This window comes from Callorhinus ursinus, unplaced genomic scaffold (genome assembly GCF_003265705.2).
Source record: "Callorhinus ursinus isolate GAN/ISIS: 27379988/994484 unplaced genomic scaffold, GSC_fseal_2.0 scaffold70, whole genome shotgun sequence".
NCBI classification, from domain to species: Eukaryota; Metazoa; Chordata; class Mammalia; order Carnivora; family Otariidae; genus Callorhinus; species Callorhinus ursinus.
In genome coordinates, this window is record NW_027397132.1 from 2366364 (window position 1) to 2385089 (window position 18726).

Here is an 18726-nt window from a genome sequence, read left to right on the forward strand (position 1 = left end):
AAGCCAGACCTTTTCCACTTTTGCCAAGCTGCATCTGTGTCTTAGGTTGCACGAACCAGAAACCAAGAAATCATCCTTGACACCCTCTTAAGTTTCTCTCTAATCAGTGAACTTTCCTTCCTGCCCTCACCTACCTCCCTGGTCTGGGCCTCCTCAGTCTCTGTACTGGGTGACTTTACCAGTTTCCTCACTGCCTTTGGCATGTCCATTCTTTCCTCCCTCCAGGCTGTTGTCCACACACAGTGATCTTTTAAACCACATACCTAATCATGGTGTTTCCATGCTTAACACCTCTGGAGGCCTTCCTGGCACTCTTAAGACAAAAGCCAGACTGATGGTCGTGTTCACATGGCCTGATTCCTGCAGGCTTCACCAGACCTGTTTTCACTCTCTGCAGTCCAGCACAGGAACCAGACTTGCCCAGCTTCATCTGCCAGAGTATTCTCTTTCTTTCCCTCTGTCTGGAATGCTATTCTCCTTTCACTGTCTTTGACTCATCTTTCAGAACTCAGACTCCACCTCTCAAGCCTTCACTGTTCCCCTCCCGAGACTAGATCAGGTTCCCAGTTAAAGCTGACAACACCCAACTTTTCCTTCATTGTACTTATTAAGGTTGTAATTTCCACTTATGGAAATTTAACTGGGTTAACGTTTCTTTAAGTTCTTGTTACAGGTGTGAAATAGTTCCTGACACATACAAATTTTGTAAAGTAGGAAAGCTTCTAGAATAAAAAGTAGTATTTTTTTTAAATTCATGTTTATAGGGGCACCTGGGTGGCACAGTTGGTTGAGCGTCTGACCCTTGGTTTCAGCTCAAGTCCTGATCTCAGGGTCATGAGATCAAGCCCCATGTCAGGCTTGGCACGGAGTCTGCTTGAGTTTCTCTCCTTCTCCCTCTGCTCCTCCTGCTCATGCACTCTCTCTCTCTCTCTCAAATATTTAAGTAAATAAATCTTTTTTAAAAATTATGTTTATAAATGGGGTTAAGCTGTGGAGGTTGATATCTGTGTTTATGAGTAAGGGATGTCTTAGGGGGTTGTCTCTCATAAGGACCCCTAGTAATCCTAATCTAGACCATTCTTCAGTTCAACAGATGTAATCTATGCCTGACCAACAATGGAACACTGAGCACGGGGATTACAGAAATAAATGAGATCCAAACAGACCCTGCCCTCAAGCAGCTTACAGTATTTCATTTTTAAAAACCCAAGATCAGGGGCGCCTGGGTAGCTCACTTGGTTAAGCGTCTGCCTTTGGCTTGGATCTCAGGATCCTAGGATCAAGCCCCACATCGGGCTCTCTGCTCAACCGGGAGTTTGCTTCTCCCTCTCACTCTTCCTCTGTGCGCATTCTCTCTCTCTCCCAAATGGACAAATAAAATCTTTAAAAAAGAAAAACTCAAGATCACATAAGTCTGTCTTCTGTGTTTTGTGGGTTTTTTTTAGGTAGCTCCTGGCATTTTAGAAGGCCTTTTACCAATTGGGTGATGAGGGCAACACTTTTTTTTCCTAAGGAGAAGAAAGTTTCTCCATGGTTTCTTCTCATGATTCTTATCTTTTCTCTTGAGAGATGTCTTTAGAAATATCCCTGCTAGGGGTGCCTGGGTAGCTCAGTCGTTAAGCGACTGCCTTCGGCTCAGGTCATGATCCTGGAGTCTCTGGATCGAGTCCCACGTCGGGCTCCCTGCTCAGCGGGGAGTCTGCTTCTCCCTCTGACCCTCCCCCCCTCATGTGCTCTCTCTCTCGTTCTCTCTTTCTCAAATAAATAAATAAAATCTTAAAAAAAAAATATATCCCTGCTAAAAGGGAGAGCCATCATCAGAAAAAAACTCAAGCCACATGAAGCTTGTTTTGCATTTCCTATTGTTGAACAGAAACTTGTATGGTGTCTCCTCACCAGGGGCTGTCTTTGTGTCTCTCCTCTATCCCCAGGAAACCTGTAGGAAGTGTCAGGGACTCTGGAAAGAGCACAATGGCCTCACTTGTGAAGAGCTGGCTGAGAAAGATGACATCAAGTACCGAACCTCCATGTGAGTAACCTCCTTCAGGGGCTTGCTCCCCCGTTAGCCTGCCCTTTGGCCAGGGAGGGCAGTGAGTGTTGTGGGAAGGACAAGCTCTCGGGCCACCCTGGTCTAGAGTAACCTCCAGAAGTGACCCTAACCCCCTCTGTTTGCTGGTCTCTTCAGCCTCATGGAGCTGGTCCTGGAGTCTGGTGTAATACAGTCAGTGCCGTTGCATGCGAATTCAGTAAATATTAGTCCTCTTCTCCTCATGATCTGAACGAATAAGCAAATCACACATATTAACTAGATTAGATTGCACAAATGTTGCTTATATGCATGCTTCCTATAGGATACTGGTGGCTGAGACATTAAGCAGCATTATAGTCTCCAGAATGCAGAATAATGCAGTCAGTAATAATAAGCACCATTACTGTTTAGCACTCCCTGTGTGGCTGAGCACTTTACAAATATTAACTCATTAAATACATTGGCTTAAATAATACAGAAGCCCATTTCTTTTTCCTATAATAGCCCAGCCTTACCAGGCAGATCTTTCCCATGAAGTCATTCAGAGACCAGGTTCCTTTATCACATTGCTTCACCATTCCCTGAAGTGGTGTTCTCATCTACATGATGGTGACTGGGTTGTAGCCACATTTACACTCCAGCCCATAGAAAAGGAGAAAGAGAAAAGCTGCCTGCCTGACAGCTTTTAAGTTGTAAGGGTGTGTGTGTGTGTGTGTAAGTTGTAAGGGGGGTGTGTGTGTAAGTTGTAAGGGGGGTGTGTGTGTGTGTAAGTTGTAAGGGGTGTGTGTGTGTGTAAGTTGTAAGGGGTGTGTGTGTGTTGTCTTCTACCCTATTGGTCTAGACTGAGTGTGGCCACAACCTAGCTTCAAGGCAGACACCATGTGTAATCTCTAGCCGCGTGATTTTATGTCCAGCTTAAATTCAAAGGGTGAGGGGGCACCCGGGTGGCTCAGTCATTAAGTGTCTGCCTTTGGCTCAGGTCATGATCCCAGGGTCCTGGGATCGAGCCCCACATCAGGCTCCCTGCTCAGCGGGAAGCCTGCTTCTCCCTCTCCCACTCCCCCTGCTTGTGTTCCCTCTTTCACTGTGTTTCTCTCTGTCAAGTAAATAAATAAAATCTTAAAAAAAAAAAAAAATCAAAGGGTGAGGAGTAGGTTTCATTACTAAGAGAATGAAGCGGGAAATGACTATTAGGGGCAGTTAACAGTCTTCCAGTGTCCACCACAAGTAGGTAATATTATCCTCGTTTTACAAAACGATACAACAGGCACAGAGCCCAAGAAACTTGCACGTGATCCTACAGGTCGTAAGTGGCATAGCAGGATTTTAAATCTAAGCAAATGGTTTCCTAACTGTTCTGTACCACAAATTTGGTAGGCAGACGACCCCCAAAGATGTCCCTGCCCTAATCTCTGGAACCTGTGAGCCTCTTACCCTATTATGGCCAAAGGGACTTTCCAGGTGTGATTAAGGTTATGGACCTTGAGGTGGGGAGATGATCCTGGATTATCCAGGTAAACCCAGTCTAATCACATGACTCCTTAAAAACAGCCTTTCTCTGGTCAGATAGAGGTGTAGTGATGGACAGACCCTGATGCTGGCTTTGGAGATGAAGGAAGAAGGCCTTGAGCCAAGGAATGTGGCCATTTCTAGAAACGGAGCAACCTTCAGTTGGCAGCCAGTAAGAAAACAGGGATCTCAGTCCCACAGCCTCAGAGAATTCTGCTGACAGCCCACAGGAGTAGCAAATAGATTCTCTCCCAGAGTAGGTGACATAGCCCAGTAACACCTTGATTTTTGTCTGAGGAGACCTGTGCTGGACTTCTGACCTACAGAACTGTAAAAGAATGCATTTGTATTAGATTAAGCTAATAAAATTGTGGTCTGTTACAGCAGCAGTAGAAAACTAACACAAATTGGGGGGCCAGAAGTGGGATGCTGCTGTATATACCTAGAAATATGGAAGTATGTTTGGAATTGGGCAATGGGTAGAGGCTGAAGCAATTTTGAAAAGCGTGGTAGAAAAAAGCCTAGACTGCCTTGAACTAGTAGCAATAGGGATTTTAGAAACCTCCCCCTTGAGGACTCAGAAGCAAGTGAGGAGCATTATGGGCAAAGCCAAAATTGCCTTGGAGAATACCTGAATCCCCACAAACAGACTGCTCGTGGAGCTGTGGCTGTAAAGGTCTGCTGATGAGGACTCAGAAGTAAACGCGGAGCGTGTTCTCATTTCTGTGGCAGGAAGCTTAGCTGGTTCGTCTGCAGTTGTGCAGAAAGCAAAAGGTGTAGATGATGGGTCTGGACATGTAGCTGAGGAAACTTCTGGACTGGGCGCCTAGGTGGCTCAGTTGGTTAAGCGACTGCCTTCAGCTCAGGTTGTGGTCCTGGAGTCCCGGGATCGAGTCCCACATCGGGCTCCCTGCTCGGCAAGGAGTCTGCTTCTCCCTCTGACCCTCTGACCCTCTTCCCTCTCGTGCTGTCTATCTCATTCTCTCTCAAATAAATAAATAAAATCTTTAAAAAAAAAAAAAAAGGAAACTTCTGGACTGAGTGGTTGCAAGAGGAAAGTGTGAGCGGAAGGAGAGATTGAGAGGCAGGAACAGGATTTGGTTGTTTCTGAAACTCCCATCCTGCCCAGGTGACAAAAGACCCCAAAATTAAGACTTCAGCTGTCAGGAAAAGCATGCTCCTAGAGAGAAGATCAGGATGTGTTCCAAATATCAAAGTCTTCGGTCAAGTAAAGGCTCTCAGGAGGTCAAGGGGGAACCCTTCAGATCCCTTCAGTCAGACCGAGAGAGCCTCTAGGAAGCTCAGGCATCACCCCTCAGCCATCTCAGCAGAAACCCGAAGTAGAGATGGGCTTGTCTAGGAATGAGCTGTGGATGAGAATGCTCATATCAGCAGAAACACTGTCACCTTGGACTGAAAGACGCAGGGTATGGAAGGAACAAGTCCACCAGATGCTCAGAGTTCTAGAGTAAGGAAGTGCGTTGACTAAAAACTACTCTGCTGCAAACACACTACCTTTCTTGAGAAAAGGAAGGCTTACTCAGTAGTGCCATGATCACAGAGGGTTCTCAGATCTGAAATATAAGGGAGCTTGCCCAGCTGGATTTCTAAATTGATTATAAATGATAACTCCTTTTTTTTCCTTCCATTTTCTCCCTTTTTGGCGAGGAAGTTGTCCCAGAATGGGTTATATCCAGAGTCTTCACCTGTACTTGATTTAGATGGTGAGATTTGGAACTCCGAGCAACACCATGGTATTTGAGACCTTGGGGGTCCTGGGTTGAGGTGACTGTAGGGATGTAGGGTGGATATGAATCTGGAGGCCGGAGGGCAGACTGTGATGGGCAGAAGGTCCTAATCCCCAGAACCTGTGAGTATCTTTACCTGACATGGCGAAGGGACCTTGTAGAGGTGATTAAGTTTATGGCAACAGTCGATGACATACATAGTAATCACACATGCCACTCCAACTAGAAAAGTCTAGCGTTGCTTCCTCACATCTAGGCTTACCCTATCAGCCAGCCTTTATAATTTAGAGTGGCCACCAGCTGCCCAGTGGTATGGCCTTAAAGTGATGGTGGACATGTCCAAAATTACTCCTTCTTCAAAGTAGTCATCTTGTCAGGCAGTATACTTAGTCTAGCAGTTGAGCTATTGCCAAGAACACTCTAAATTTCTCATTTGGAGTTGTCTTTCAGCCAGTTTATAAACCATCTCCCAAAAAAATTTGCTTTTGTTACTGTGGACACGTTACGTCTGGTTTGGATTGGGAGAAGCGGAGGTTTTCTGTTGTTGCTGCCTGAGCCTTTGTTCTGCCCCTAAGAGTGATGTCTTACTGATAAAGTCAGTACAGATTGATTGTGTAATCACTCCGGATAGCTGTAGTTAAGAACTTTGAACAAATTTCTTAGTCATTCTGTGCCTCAGTTTCTTCATCTGTTAAGTACAGAGCATACTTGTGTCTATGTATTATGGAGATGAAACTGCCCAAGTGCCCAGAATGGTTCTTGCCACTGAAGTGTCCCATAAACATTCACGGTCAGTTGGTCGGTCGGTCGAAGCAGCAGAAGGCCCTGATTTACAAACATGACACAAACCCTTCAACAGATAACTTCTTGCATTTAGGACTTCCACAAGTTATATGTATTCTTCTTACAGTTGGTGATGATTGCCCAACTCTATAAACCAGTTTTCCATGCCTCGTGGTCAGCCATTTGGACTACGCCCGCACTTGGTCATGGGCCCGGAGATGCCTCTTAGCAGGAGAGGAGTTGGTTCCTTTCCAAAGCAGGACCTCCGTCCTCTGTCCTATCCGTTCCCGCCGGTGGCTCCATCCAGGGTCTCGGTCTGGGCCCTACTTAAACTTGGCGGCCTTTTGTACCGGCAGTAGATGGAACAGAGGCACATCCAAGTGTGATTATACGTTAATTCCAAAATCCAGAAAGGCTTCCTAAGTGTCGGACTTCTTTCTTTGTGGTAGGTGTTAGAAGACACGGTGACGTGTGCTTAGCTTTGGAAGGCATAGCCTGATACACACACCTGACCTCCAGACCACCAGAGGGTCATAGAGATTACAGACCCCTGTATCTTCAAGGGATTTACCTCCCGTCTTCTGGCAAGGATATACCACATTACTGTACCCTGGTACCCTGGAGTACCTGCTACTCTGTGCACCCAGGTTCTATCTGCATGTCATTTGAATAATAGACCAGCGTATTGTCCTTTTGGATGATAGATGATCAAGTTCCTTGCCAACTGCTTCTGGTGCTCTCCGTGTATTGGACAGAGAAAGCATGTTCCAGATCAGAAGCTGCATACCAGTTGCCAGAGGTTAGGTTGATTTGCTCTTGTAAGAAATGACGTCTGGAACAGCAGTTGCAGGTGGGGTCAGCACTCGATTGGGCTTACAGTAATGCACATTCTCCATACAGAACATACAGTAATGTTCTCCAAGACCCACTATCTGTACAGGCCAAAGAAGTAAAAGGAGATATGTTGAGAATCAGCACCCCTGCGCCTTTGAAGTATTTGATGGTGGCATCGATCTCAAAGATGTCCAGAGCAATCTGGTATTTTTGTAGAGAGGGAGTCCTCCAAGGCCTTCACTTCCTTTCCCCACCATATAGTCCTTCCTGGCTCTCTGCCAGTTGCCAAGTGTGAAAAATAAGAAACAGCAGGGTACACACGGGATTATAAGCTAATGCTGAGTCGTAAAATACAGCATCATAACTGGTATGAGATGAGGCAGGTATTCCAACAAAAGCTTGGACATGAATGTTCCTAGCAGCACTATTCACAACAGCCAAAGAAGGAAGCAACCCAAATGTCCTTCAAGTGATGAATGGTAAACAAAGTACAGTATCCTGCAGAGTGAGATATTATTCAACCGTAAAAAGAGAATGAAGGTCCATGCTACAGCACAGACTGAACCTCGGAGACCTGCTCAGTGAGAGGGGCCAAACCCAGAAGGCCACAACTTGTGTGGTTCCATTTATATGAAAGGTTCTTAGGCATGTGGATATTTGCCTGTGTAAAGAGTAGACAAGTCCATTAGAGACAGAATGCAGATTAGGGGTTGCGGGGAAAGGGGGGCGTGGGAAGTGACCGCTTAATAGGTGTGGAGTTTTCTTTGAGGATGATGAAAATGTTCTAGAACTAGATAGCAGTGATGGTTGCATATCACTAGGATTATATTAAATGCCCCTGAATTGTACACTTTAAAATGGCTAAAATGTAAAAAAAAATTTAAGATTTTATTTATTTATTTGAGAGAGAGAGAGAGAGGGCACAAGCCGGGGGAGAGGGAGAAGCAGGCTTCCCACCGAGCAGGGAGCCCGATGCGGAACTTGATCCCAGGACCCTGGGATCATGACCTGAGCTGAAGGCAGACGCTTAACCAACTGAGCCACCCAGGCGTCCCTAAAATGGAAAATTTCTGTGCATTTTACCACAATAAAAATACATTCACAAAGGAAAGCCATCTAACATTTTGAATAGTATATGCCACAAAAAATGAAGACAGCTCCCAAACAGAAATTACCAACATACTTAAAAGTGGTGAGAACAGGGCGCCTGGGTGGCTCAGTTGGTTCAGCGACTGCCTTCGGCTCAGGTCATGATCCTGGAGTCCCAGGATCGAGTCCCACATCGGGCTCCCTGCTTAGTGGGGAGTCTGCTTCTCCCTCTGACCCTCCCCCCTCTCATTCTCTCTCTCTCTGTCATTCTCTCTCTCTCAAAAATAAATAAAATTAAAAAAAAAAAAGTGGTGAGAACAGGAGGCACCTGTTCATTAAGCATCTGCCTTCGGCTCGGGTCATGATCCCAGGGTCCTGAGATCGAGCCCCGCATCAGGCTCCCTGCTCAGCGGGAAGCCTGCTTCTCCCTCTCCCACTCCCGCTGCTTGTGTTCTCTCTCTTGCTGTGTCTCTCTCTGTCAAATAAATAAATAAGATCTTTAAAAAAAAAAAAGTGGTGAGAACAAATACTCTTGGAGCTGTAGGATCTAGGTTGGTTATGTAGGGGAAGGCAGTGAACCTTCCTGTTTGAACACAAGGTCAGGAGACACAGCTGCAGCCCAGGCTTCTCTTCCTGTCTTGCCCAGAAACACATCCTGTAGGGCTGTTTGTTTCCTGCCTAGTTTAGAATCTAGTTCCCAAATCACTCTTCTCCCAAAAGAATCAACTGATTTCTCATCCCATTTTGCACTTTCGCGTTACTGGATAGGTGGTCACCACAATCCATAAAAGCAGTCTTTTTTTGGTACAGAGTCATTCTGACCCTTCCTAGTACTAGTCTTATGAGCGCAGAAATGAGGACTTGAGTGGATATTCATGCAGCGTTGAACAGCTATATGAACTTTAGCGCAATGTTCAGTGGTGGGCACTCTGTATTCCTCCATTCATCTAGGGGTGCCTTTTCTCCCATCCCATATCCATTATTACTTTGGTGACTGACAGCTTGGTGGAACAGAGCAAGCAAATAAATGCACCCTCTTCCCAAGCCTTCAGGAAAGGACTCCATAACCCTGGTCCTTTTTTTTTTTTAAGTAGGCGCCACACTGGGCATGGAGCCCAATGCAGGGCTCGAACTCATGACCATGAAATCAAGACCTGAGCCAAGAGTAAGAATTGGACACTTCACTGACTGAGCCACCCAAGCGCCCCAACCTTGGTTCTTTTCATCCACTTCTCTCCCACACTGTAGCCATTGCAGCTACCCAGGGAAAAAGTCAGCCAGCGCCAGGCCCCCAGAGCATGACAGCTTAAAGCCACACATCAGTCTTGAAGGTGCTCTTACACAAGAAGTTTGTTTTGTACAAAACTGCAGTTGTGTCTTGGCCACAGGTTTTCATCTTGGAAATTTTTGCATCAGAACCTTGTAAGTCTTAACAGGGAGCATTGAGAAGTGTCTTCACAGTTGCTGAGTAACTGAAATCATGAACATGTGTGCTATATTATTAAGTTGACAATAACAAATTCACCTTATTTAAACTTTGTCTCCTTGACGATGTTTCCTATTCAGCAAAACTTAGAACTCATTTATTCTTCTGTAACTTGAACTGGGTTTAAATTCTTTTCAAGTCAGAGCCTTCCTGCCTTTTGGACCATTCAAAAATCAGACCTAAATGAATACCAGCCAATTTCCTAGTTCATTTTTCTATTTTTAAGCACATAATCTAGCTTCTAAGGAGCAAACTATGACAGTCTTCTAAATATCAATAATTAAAAACACTTGCATGACCCTAGACTCACCTGGCTCCCTTACTTAGCAGAAACCCTGGGAGCCGTGGGAGGAAGAAGGCTGTTTCTCAGTGTGAGGAGAGAGCCTGCAGGTCAGAACTCATCCCCAGACTGTTGAGTCTTTACAGGGAAGCACATCCCTGGCCACCACTCTGGGTTCCCACTTGGAAGAGAAATGCTCAGTACTGGGTTAAGTCCCAGTTTCAGGGCTTCTCCACCATTGGGGTCATTCCTGCTTTCCCTAGTCTCCATAGGCATGCTTTTTGACACCTTGAGGAACTCACCTTAGTAGAGAAAGACAGACACACAAACCGTTATAGTCCAGGGTAGCGAGGGTTATTTCAGAGTTAGGAACAGGGCACTACAGAAGAAACTAATGCAGCAGTGCCAGCTCATGGTAAAGAGCCAAGTTGTGTCATTTTGGCTCTAGTCACCTGCCTCTCCATATCAGTTAAAGTGCTTCTGGAAACAAGTAGCTTTCCTACAAACTTCCCATTAGCCAGGGCCAACTTCTCCCCCTCAAGGGCATGCCGATACCCTCACTAAAAGGGAGTGTGGGAATGTGGGATTTTGACATGGAGGTGAGCACTGCCAACAGGAAGAAGTTATAAACTGACTGTTGACTTGTCCCCAACTGTGTCTCCCCACCCCACATTAAGTATTTAAAATCCAAGGTGTGGGGGACACATGGGTGGCTTAGTTAAGCTTCCAACTCTTGATTTCAGCTCGGGTCATGATCTCAAGGTCGTGAGATCGAGCCCCATGTCGGGCTCCACACTGGACATGGAGCCTGCTTGGGATTCTCTCTCTCTCTCTCTCCCAACCCCTCCCTCTCCCACCACCTCTTAAAAAAAAAAAATGGATAAAATCCAAAGTGTGTACATAACTAAGGTTTAGGCTTACTGGCTCTTCGTTAGCCAGCTTTGTATATATAAAACATGTTATTAAGGAAGACCCTGAGTTTTTCCTCTCCTTTTTAAGCCTACAGGGACTCCTATAACAAACAGAATAATCATTTTCTAAATGGTAGGTGTCACGCACTGTGCTGGGGTGCTTTCTGTCTTATCTGTAATAATCCTCAAAACATGGTGAAGAAATTGGGTTTTCCTAATTTAAAAATGAGGTAACTGAGTCTCCGAGCAGTTGAGTACCTTATTGAGGGTCCTACAACTAATGAACTGAATATAGTTCTCGACTCCAAAGCATAGGTTCTTTTCACTCTCCAGATGTCACCAGAAGGGCTCGGCGGTCACTTGTGGGACGACATACTTAGTGCCCAGAGTACTTGTCTCTCCTCGCCCTCTTCCCTGCTGTCTCAGTTCATGTGCTCTTTTCTTAGTGAAGAAAAAATGACTGCAGCCCGCATTAGAAAATGCCACAAGTGTGGGACTGGCCTCATCAAATCCGAAGGCTGCAACCGGATGTCTTGCCGCTGTGGTGCCCAGATGTGCTACCTCTGTCGAGTATCTATCAGTGGATATGACCATTTCTGCCAGCATCCTCGCTCACCGGGAGCCCCTTGCCAGGAGTGTTCGAGATGCTCTCTCTGGACCGACCCCACCGTAAGTGAATGCATGCCTGTTGCTTTGTAGGGGAAAATACTCATAAGGTAACTTACTGAAAGGGATTTTACGTATACATAACACATTGTGACTTATGAAAATATAGGAAATTACATGGACCAATAACCACAGGAAAAGAATGAGAAAGTAATCAGAAAGCTACTCCTCAGAAAAGCAGCATGCCCAAAAAGTTTATGGGCAAATTATTTAGAATAAAATTTTTCTTTGCCGTCTGAAATAAGTCCCAGAGCATAGACAAGGAAAGATAGTTTTACATATAAGTTTGTATAAAGCCAGCATAATGCTCATCCCAAAAGAAGACAGAGATAACCCCCAAAAAAGAAAAATACAGATCCTTCTAACTTAATACAGGTTTTAAATTCTCTAAATAAAATATCAGCAAATAGAAACTATGACCAAGTGATTGGGGCACCTGGGTGGCTCAGTTGGTTGAGTGTCTGACTCTTGATTTCAGCTCAGGTCATGATCTCAAGATCATGAGATTGAACCCTGAGTGGGGCTCCATGCTCAGCAGGGAGTCTACTTGGGATTCTCTCTTTCTCTCCCTCCGCCCCTCTCCCCCATGCTCAATCTCTATCTCTCTCTAAAATAAATAAATAAAATCTAGGGGCTGGTGCCTGGGTGGCTCAGTCTGCCTTCAGCTCAGGTCATGACCCCAGCATCCTGGGATTGAGCCCCGCTTCTGGCTCCCTGCTCAGCGGGGACACTGCTTCTCCTTCTCCAGCTCCCCCCTGCTTGTGTTCTCTCTCTCGCTGTCTCTCTCTGTCAAATAAATTTAAAAAGTCTTTTAATAAATAAGTAATAAAATAAAGTAAAATCTAAAAAAAAAAAAAAAGAAAAGCCGTAACAAGTGAGATTGTTCCAGAAATGCAGGGATGGTTCAATATTAAGAGTTTTATTAATGTAACTCACCATATGATAACTTTAAATGGTGAAAGACGTAATAAAATCAAATATCTATTCTTGATTTAAAGTTTAAAGAATAGTACTAGAAGGATGATTTTTTTTAAACCCATATTTCAGAACAGTCCTTAGCATGTTTTTAATAGTGAAATACATAGAAGCATTACCAAAAAATCAAAGACTATCACTGTTTTGTTTTGGAACTGCTAGTCTGTTCAGTTAGCTAAGAGAATAGAACATAATTGCCAGTGTTAATTAGGTATCCACTGTGTTTCAGACACTGTTCTAAGCACTTTTGTAAGTAATGAAGAAAGGGAAATCTATCATCTTCAGCGTGAGAAAAGACAGAGTAATCAACTGGAACAAGCTATTAGAAGCGGTAGAAAGATGTCTAGATACAAAATAAATATAAAGTCATTCACATTATATAGCAATATAAATAATAAAATATTCTAGAAATTAACTTTAACAAGAAATGTGAAAAAAAAACTGTTGAAGGACATCAAGAGATGTGAACATCTAGAGAAATAATGCTTTATTCTTAAGTTTTAATATAAACTGTATCAATTCTTAAAATAATTTTTAAGTTTGAAACTCTTCTGTAAGGATAGCAGTGCAGTATGTGCCAGGATTTGTTCTACCAAAAAGAATGAGCATAAGTGAAAACCCTGCTAACTTGGAGCAAACAGAAGGCCTGAGGAAGGACACCAAAGCCCCCTGGAGGCCTGGTGACAGCTTTCCCCGAGGACAAGGAAGATGACCTGATCATAGAGAAGCCTCTTGTCCCTCAGAGGGAAGACTTGGTATTGCAGATACACCACTTCAGTCTAAAATCTAGACATTTGCTGCAATTCCCTTTGAAATTCAATAGGGCTTTTTTTTTTTCGTTGAAAAATTGCCTCTAATTTTGAAAATTAGACTAATTTTTACTAAGCTACACTAATCAAAACCATGTAGGCTAATAACTAGATCAGAGGGACAAAATGGATTGGAGATCAAAAACACATTAAGTGAGAATTTAATGTCTGATAAAAATACCTTTTTTTTTTAAGTTTTTATTTAAGTAATCTCTACACCTAACGTGGGTCTGAAATTCATGACCCCAAGATCAAGAGTTCTGTGCTTTTCTGACAGAGCCAGCCAGGCACCTCTAAAGATACTTAAAATCACTTGGAGAAATGATAGATTCATCCGTTCTTTTATTCTTAACTATTCAGTGTTGCCAGGACTAGTCTAAGCAGAAAAGTGCTGTCATCGTGGGGTTTGCACTCTGAAACAGGCCCTTTGTCTGGTTAGTGTTAGGGAGGAGCAATGAGAGGAGGCTGGCCCAGGGGAGGGAAGGAGGCTGCCTTCGGATGGAGTGACCTGGGCGGGCTCTTTGGGAGGCAGCATTTGCAGAGAGGCCTGCCTGAGGAGGAGGAACAAGGCAGGCCAGGAAACCAAACAAACGCAGCCTGTTCAGGGACCAGAAAGAAGGCTGGTGTGACTTGCAGGTAGTGAGCTAGGAGAGGCAAGTGAGAGGGGTTGGGCCCAGCCAGGCCGTGGGTTGGTGGGAACGGTGGGAACTGTTGCAGGGCTTACGTAGAGGGGTGACTTAGCCTAATTTAAGATTTCAGGATCATACTGGCTACCATGTGGAGAGAGAAACCTTCAGTAGTTCTTTTGGGACACTGGGCTAACCTTTTGGAAATATTTCAAGAAAGCGAAAGAAAATTACTTGTATCATTCCCTAGGAAGGGAAAACCCTTCTTAGTGTTACATCGATGCCAGACTAAAAATACTTAAATCCTGTTTGGCAAAGGACACCATAAACAAAGATAAAGGTAAATGAAAAACTGGGGGAAATTGTTGTTAACATGTATATGATACAGATAAACAATATGTAAAGAGTAGTATGATTCATTAAGAAATGAATAAACATTCCTATATTAATGAGAATCAGTTTTGCTGTGAATTACAGAAAGCCCCAAAATAGCAGTGGATTAGACAAGATAGAATTTTATTTTTCCTCACATGGTAAGTACAGCATTGAACAGCCCAGGCTGTTCAGATGTGTGAGCATCTCACATTAGTTTAGTATGGAGCTATAAAAAGTGATGCTAGGGGCACCTGGCTGGCTCAGTCAGTAGAACATGTAACTTGATCTCTGGGTTGTGAGTTCAAGCCCCACATAGAGTTGGGGGTAGAGTTTACCTTAAAAATATTTTTAAGTGATGCCGTATATCTGTATTTTAAAACATGGTGGAAAAAAACGTGGAGGGGTGCCTGGGTGGCTCAGTCGGTTAAGCAGTCGACTCTTGATTTTGGCTCAGGTCATGATCTTGGCGTCCTGGGATCAAGCCCTGTGTCGGCTCCAAGCTCAGCCATGGAGTCTGCTTGTGGGTTCTCTCTCCTCTCTCTGCCCCTCCCCCTGCACATGCATTCTCTCTCTCGCTCTCGCTCTCGCTCTCAAATGCATGAAAAGATTTACACATAGGGGCACCTGGGTGGCTCAGTCGTTAAGCGTCTGCCTTCAGCTCAGGTCATGATCCTAGGGTCCTGGGATCGAGCCCTGCATCGGGCTGTCTGCTCAGTGGGAAGCCTGCTTCTCCTCCTCCCACTCCCCCTGCTTGTGCTCGCTCTCTCCCTCTTTCTGTCAAATAAAACCTTTAAAAAAATAAAGAAAAGGGCACCTGGGTGGCTCAGTCGTTAAGCGTCTGCCTTCGGCTCAGGGCATGATCCCCAGGGTCCTGGGATCGAGTCCCACATCGGGCTCCCTGTTCAGTGGGAGGCCTGCTTCTCCCTCTCCCACTCCCCCTGCTTGTGTTCCCTCTCTTGCTGTGTCTCTCTCTGTCAAATAAATAAATAAAATCTTAAAAGAAAAGATTTACACATAGAATACCGACAGCGTGTAGCTGGAGTCACCCAAGTTGCCACAGGGGCAAATAGTAACAAATAATTGGTGAGTGTAAATTGGGCCCGATCTGGGGCAGTAAGGTATGGTGAGGACTGTGGCAAACTGGAGAGGGTGTAGGCCCTGTCCAAGGCTGCTAATCTGTTCCCAGAGATTGTCGCCAGGTGAAAGTGTACTCAGGGTTACCATGGCTTCAGATTCTCCAGAGAAGGTGGAAATCTGGACTTCAGTTTGGTATGTCCTGATTTTTAAAGATTGGCCATTAATCCAAGTATCTTTAAAACATGTTTCATGTGGGGCGCCTGGGTGGCTCAGTCGTTAAGTGTCTGCCTTCGGCTCAGGTCATGATCCCAGGATCCTGGGATTGAGCCCCACGTTGGGCTCCCTGCTCAGCCGGAGTCTGCTTCTCCCTCTCCCCTTCCCTCTGCTTGTGTTCCCTCTCTCACTGTGTCTCTGTCAAATAAATAAAATCTTTAAAAAAATAAAACGTGTTTCATGCCAGCACTTTATAAGCCAAAGCATAGGTCGTTAGTCATCAGGCTTTACCCCTGGTTTCGAACATCTCCGATATGCCTAACAATGTCAGGTAACAGGCCGTCCCCTGTGTGAGAACCACAGCAAACCTCTCCTGGCCTAACCCTAATCCTGGGAGCTCCCAGTTTTGAAAAGCAGTGGGTCCTCAATGGAAACCAGGTGTGTGCATGTCAGGAACTACCTCCTCACCGGGCAGAAAATTGGGCTGAGGGACCCAGGAATTGCTCTTATTCAGCAGCTCTGCCACCCACTGAGAGTCTCAGCAAGCCTTCCTCCCTGCCCCCCAGCACACCCCCTAATCGCTGAAGGAAAGGGTAGACTTTGTAAACAGGTCATCCTTCTGTTGGTTTGGTTCAGCGGAAGGAGGTACAGCCTGCAGCAGCAAGTGCTCACCAAGGTAACGCACACTGCCTTTTAGGACAGACCTTCCCCGCACCTGGCAGTTCTGTGGACTCACTTCCTCAGTGCTGTGCAGCCAACATACCCAGGCTCGAGCATCTCTAGGATTTACATGAGGAAATAGGATTCTTTTTCTTCAGCGGCATCTCCTACAAAGTTCTCCCCTCCCCCTGGCCCGCTCCCCTTCCCACGTTGCCTTCCAGAAACAAAGAGCTGAGTGGAGTTCACACACCAGAAGGTGTTCAGCTGCTGGCCTCTCCTCGGCCGGCGCTGTTTTCCTTTCTCTTCCCACTCATTCTTGTTCCTTCTCCTGCCGCCTCACTTTTCCTACTACACATGGAATGGGTTAAAAGTTTTTTGTGTTCTGTTACCTTGTTTGGGTGCCGTAGCATGCCACTGCCCCCTTGTTGTTGAATTGTCGTCTTCCACCCTGAGAAGGGTTCTGTATTTGCTCAAAATAAAGTTCAAAAGGAAGGTCAGGCAAATACAAATCCCTCCGATTTCCTCAGGCAGCCACAGCCAGAGATTTGGTTCCATTTGTCCCATTCCCATCAAATCTGGGATCAGCCCTGTTTCCTTGATTCTCACCAGGAGACTGATTGGATTCCAAGCCAGCATCTGTTGGGGCTTCTGAGAACACAAAGCCATTCAGAAGTTCAGGGAAACAAAGCATGTCCTGTCATCCAAGCCTATTCTCCGGCTTAATTAACCAGCAAGGCCAGGAAGAATCTCTTCGTCCCTGCGTCCCTTCATAGTTTGGAAGAAGTTGAGTTTTATCCCTTAATGACTAGAGATTGCCTGGGAACCCAAACAAACTCCGTATGAGAACTAAAATGAATGTAACTCGACTTCTCTGTTAATTATCAAAATGAAGCCAAAAACATTGAACCACAGTCTTAAAAAACAAGATATCTTTTTAAAAGGAAGGACAAAAAAAGAAGCAAACCACGGTTTTCTGATTGGGGAGCAAAATGCAAAGCCACATGTTGACACATAAGTGAGCAGACGTTATTTTGCAGGGGAGTAGGTATCCTGGTGCTTGACTGGATCCAAATCCACTGCAGCCGAATGAGTGGCAGGGGCTAGCAAGGCATAGCTTATCGTTAGACGCTGGTCAAAAGAGCAGTCACCTGGCAGTCCAGATTCAAGAAGTGGGGCAGAATTCTTAACAGCATTTTTCTTCTTTAAATACAAAACAAAGTGTTTAATCTTGGGTGTTGGTTACCAGAAACTGCACAGAATTATTTTCTACAACTTGATTTTTGAATATAAAAGATTGTTTGATTCAAATAAAACCCTAGGGCTCTTACAACCAGCTTACAATTTGATACGATTACCTCTTAGCCATTTGGTCAGGAGACTTATTTATTTTTCCCAAGCCTACATTGAATTGAACCTGATGACCTGTGCTAATATTTTTAATTCTGTAATAATTCTCTAAGGCAGATGTGTCATCCCACTTCTGCAAAAACTGTGGTCCATAAACGTAGCAGGGGCTCCAGCCGAGGCTGTTTCTCTTGGCGTCTTTAAGCCACCCTCCTGCCTTCTCCCATCTGTGGCTCCAGCACCACCCAGACTAGCCCAGTGCCCAGCATCTCCCTGCAGGGGCCGGTGTACAGAGGATACCACACAACTCTGAGACCCGTGTTTAAGTGGCCAGGGAAAGGAGGGACTGTTGCAGGAATGGAGGGGAGAAGAACATTTCAGAGTGGGACCCAGGAGAGGCAGAAGGCCCATGGGAAAGGTAGACCAAAGGTGAAGTCGTTAACTGGATTTTGGCTATAGCATTGTTTCCTTAACTTTTTTTTTTTTAAGTAAGCTCTATGCCGGGGGCACCCGGATGGGTGTCTGCCTTCAGCTCAGGTCATGATGCCAGGGTCCTGGGATGGAGCCTTGTTATCAGGCTCCCTGCTCAGCAGGAAGCCTGCTTCTCTCCCTCTGCCTTCTGCTTTGCCTACTTGTGCGTGCACTCTCTCTGTCAAATAAATAAAATCTTAAAAATAATGTTAATAAGCTCTATACCCCATGTGAGGGTTGGACTCCTGACCCTGAGATCAGGAGTCACATGTTCTACTGACTGAACCAGTCGGACACCCCTTTCCTTAACTTTTTAAATGTACCTTCTACAAAAGAAACTAAGGTGGTGACGTGAGCCCCCTTGTTTCATCGACCCAGCTTTCTCAGCAGCTTATTTCTGGTCACTTTTAAATATTCTCCTTTCTGTTACAACATGGGGGCAGGACCACTTTCCTGATCCGCAGATGAGGAAAACGAGGTTCAGGTCACTTGGTAAAAGTGGGATGCAAGCCCAGGTCATGGACCAGATGTCAGCTCCTTTTACTCCAGAAGTCTCCACACCCTGGAGGTCACAAATTTGGCAGCTCACCAAGTAGGTGCCCACTAGGGTCCCTGAGCCCAGTGAACCAGCTGGGTCTCCATAGAGGGGTAGGACCATCACTGGACCCTTTCCCCATTGAGCCAAGTTGCCGATGTTAGAAGGGGGGGGCCTGGATCTCCAAATCTTGACAGTGTCCTTGATCAGGTTTAGGTGTCACTGAGGACTTTACCAAGGAGGGTGGGAGCATGTAGATATGTGTCATCTTCGACAAATGCCAGCAGGTCCAGGCTGAGCACTTGA

At 45.3% G+C, this 18726-nt stretch overlaps 1 protein-coding gene across 7 annotated transcripts in view; it reads left to right on the forward strand.

Moving 5' to 3' along the window:
• The window catches only part of RNF216 (ring finger protein 216), a 153556-nt gene that overhangs the window by 123988 nt on the left and 10842 nt on the right, over positions 1-18726 (forward strand). For all 7 annotated transcript variants that reach the window (XM_025863598.2, XM_025863602.2, XM_025863599.2 and 4 more), the window contains 2 exons: positions 1932-2029; positions 11116-11338. In XM_025863598.2, the coding sequence (XP_025719383.1) occupies positions 1932-2029; positions 11116-11338 (321 nt within the window). The remainder of the gene's footprint in view (positions 1-1931; positions 2030-11115; positions 11339-18726) is intronic.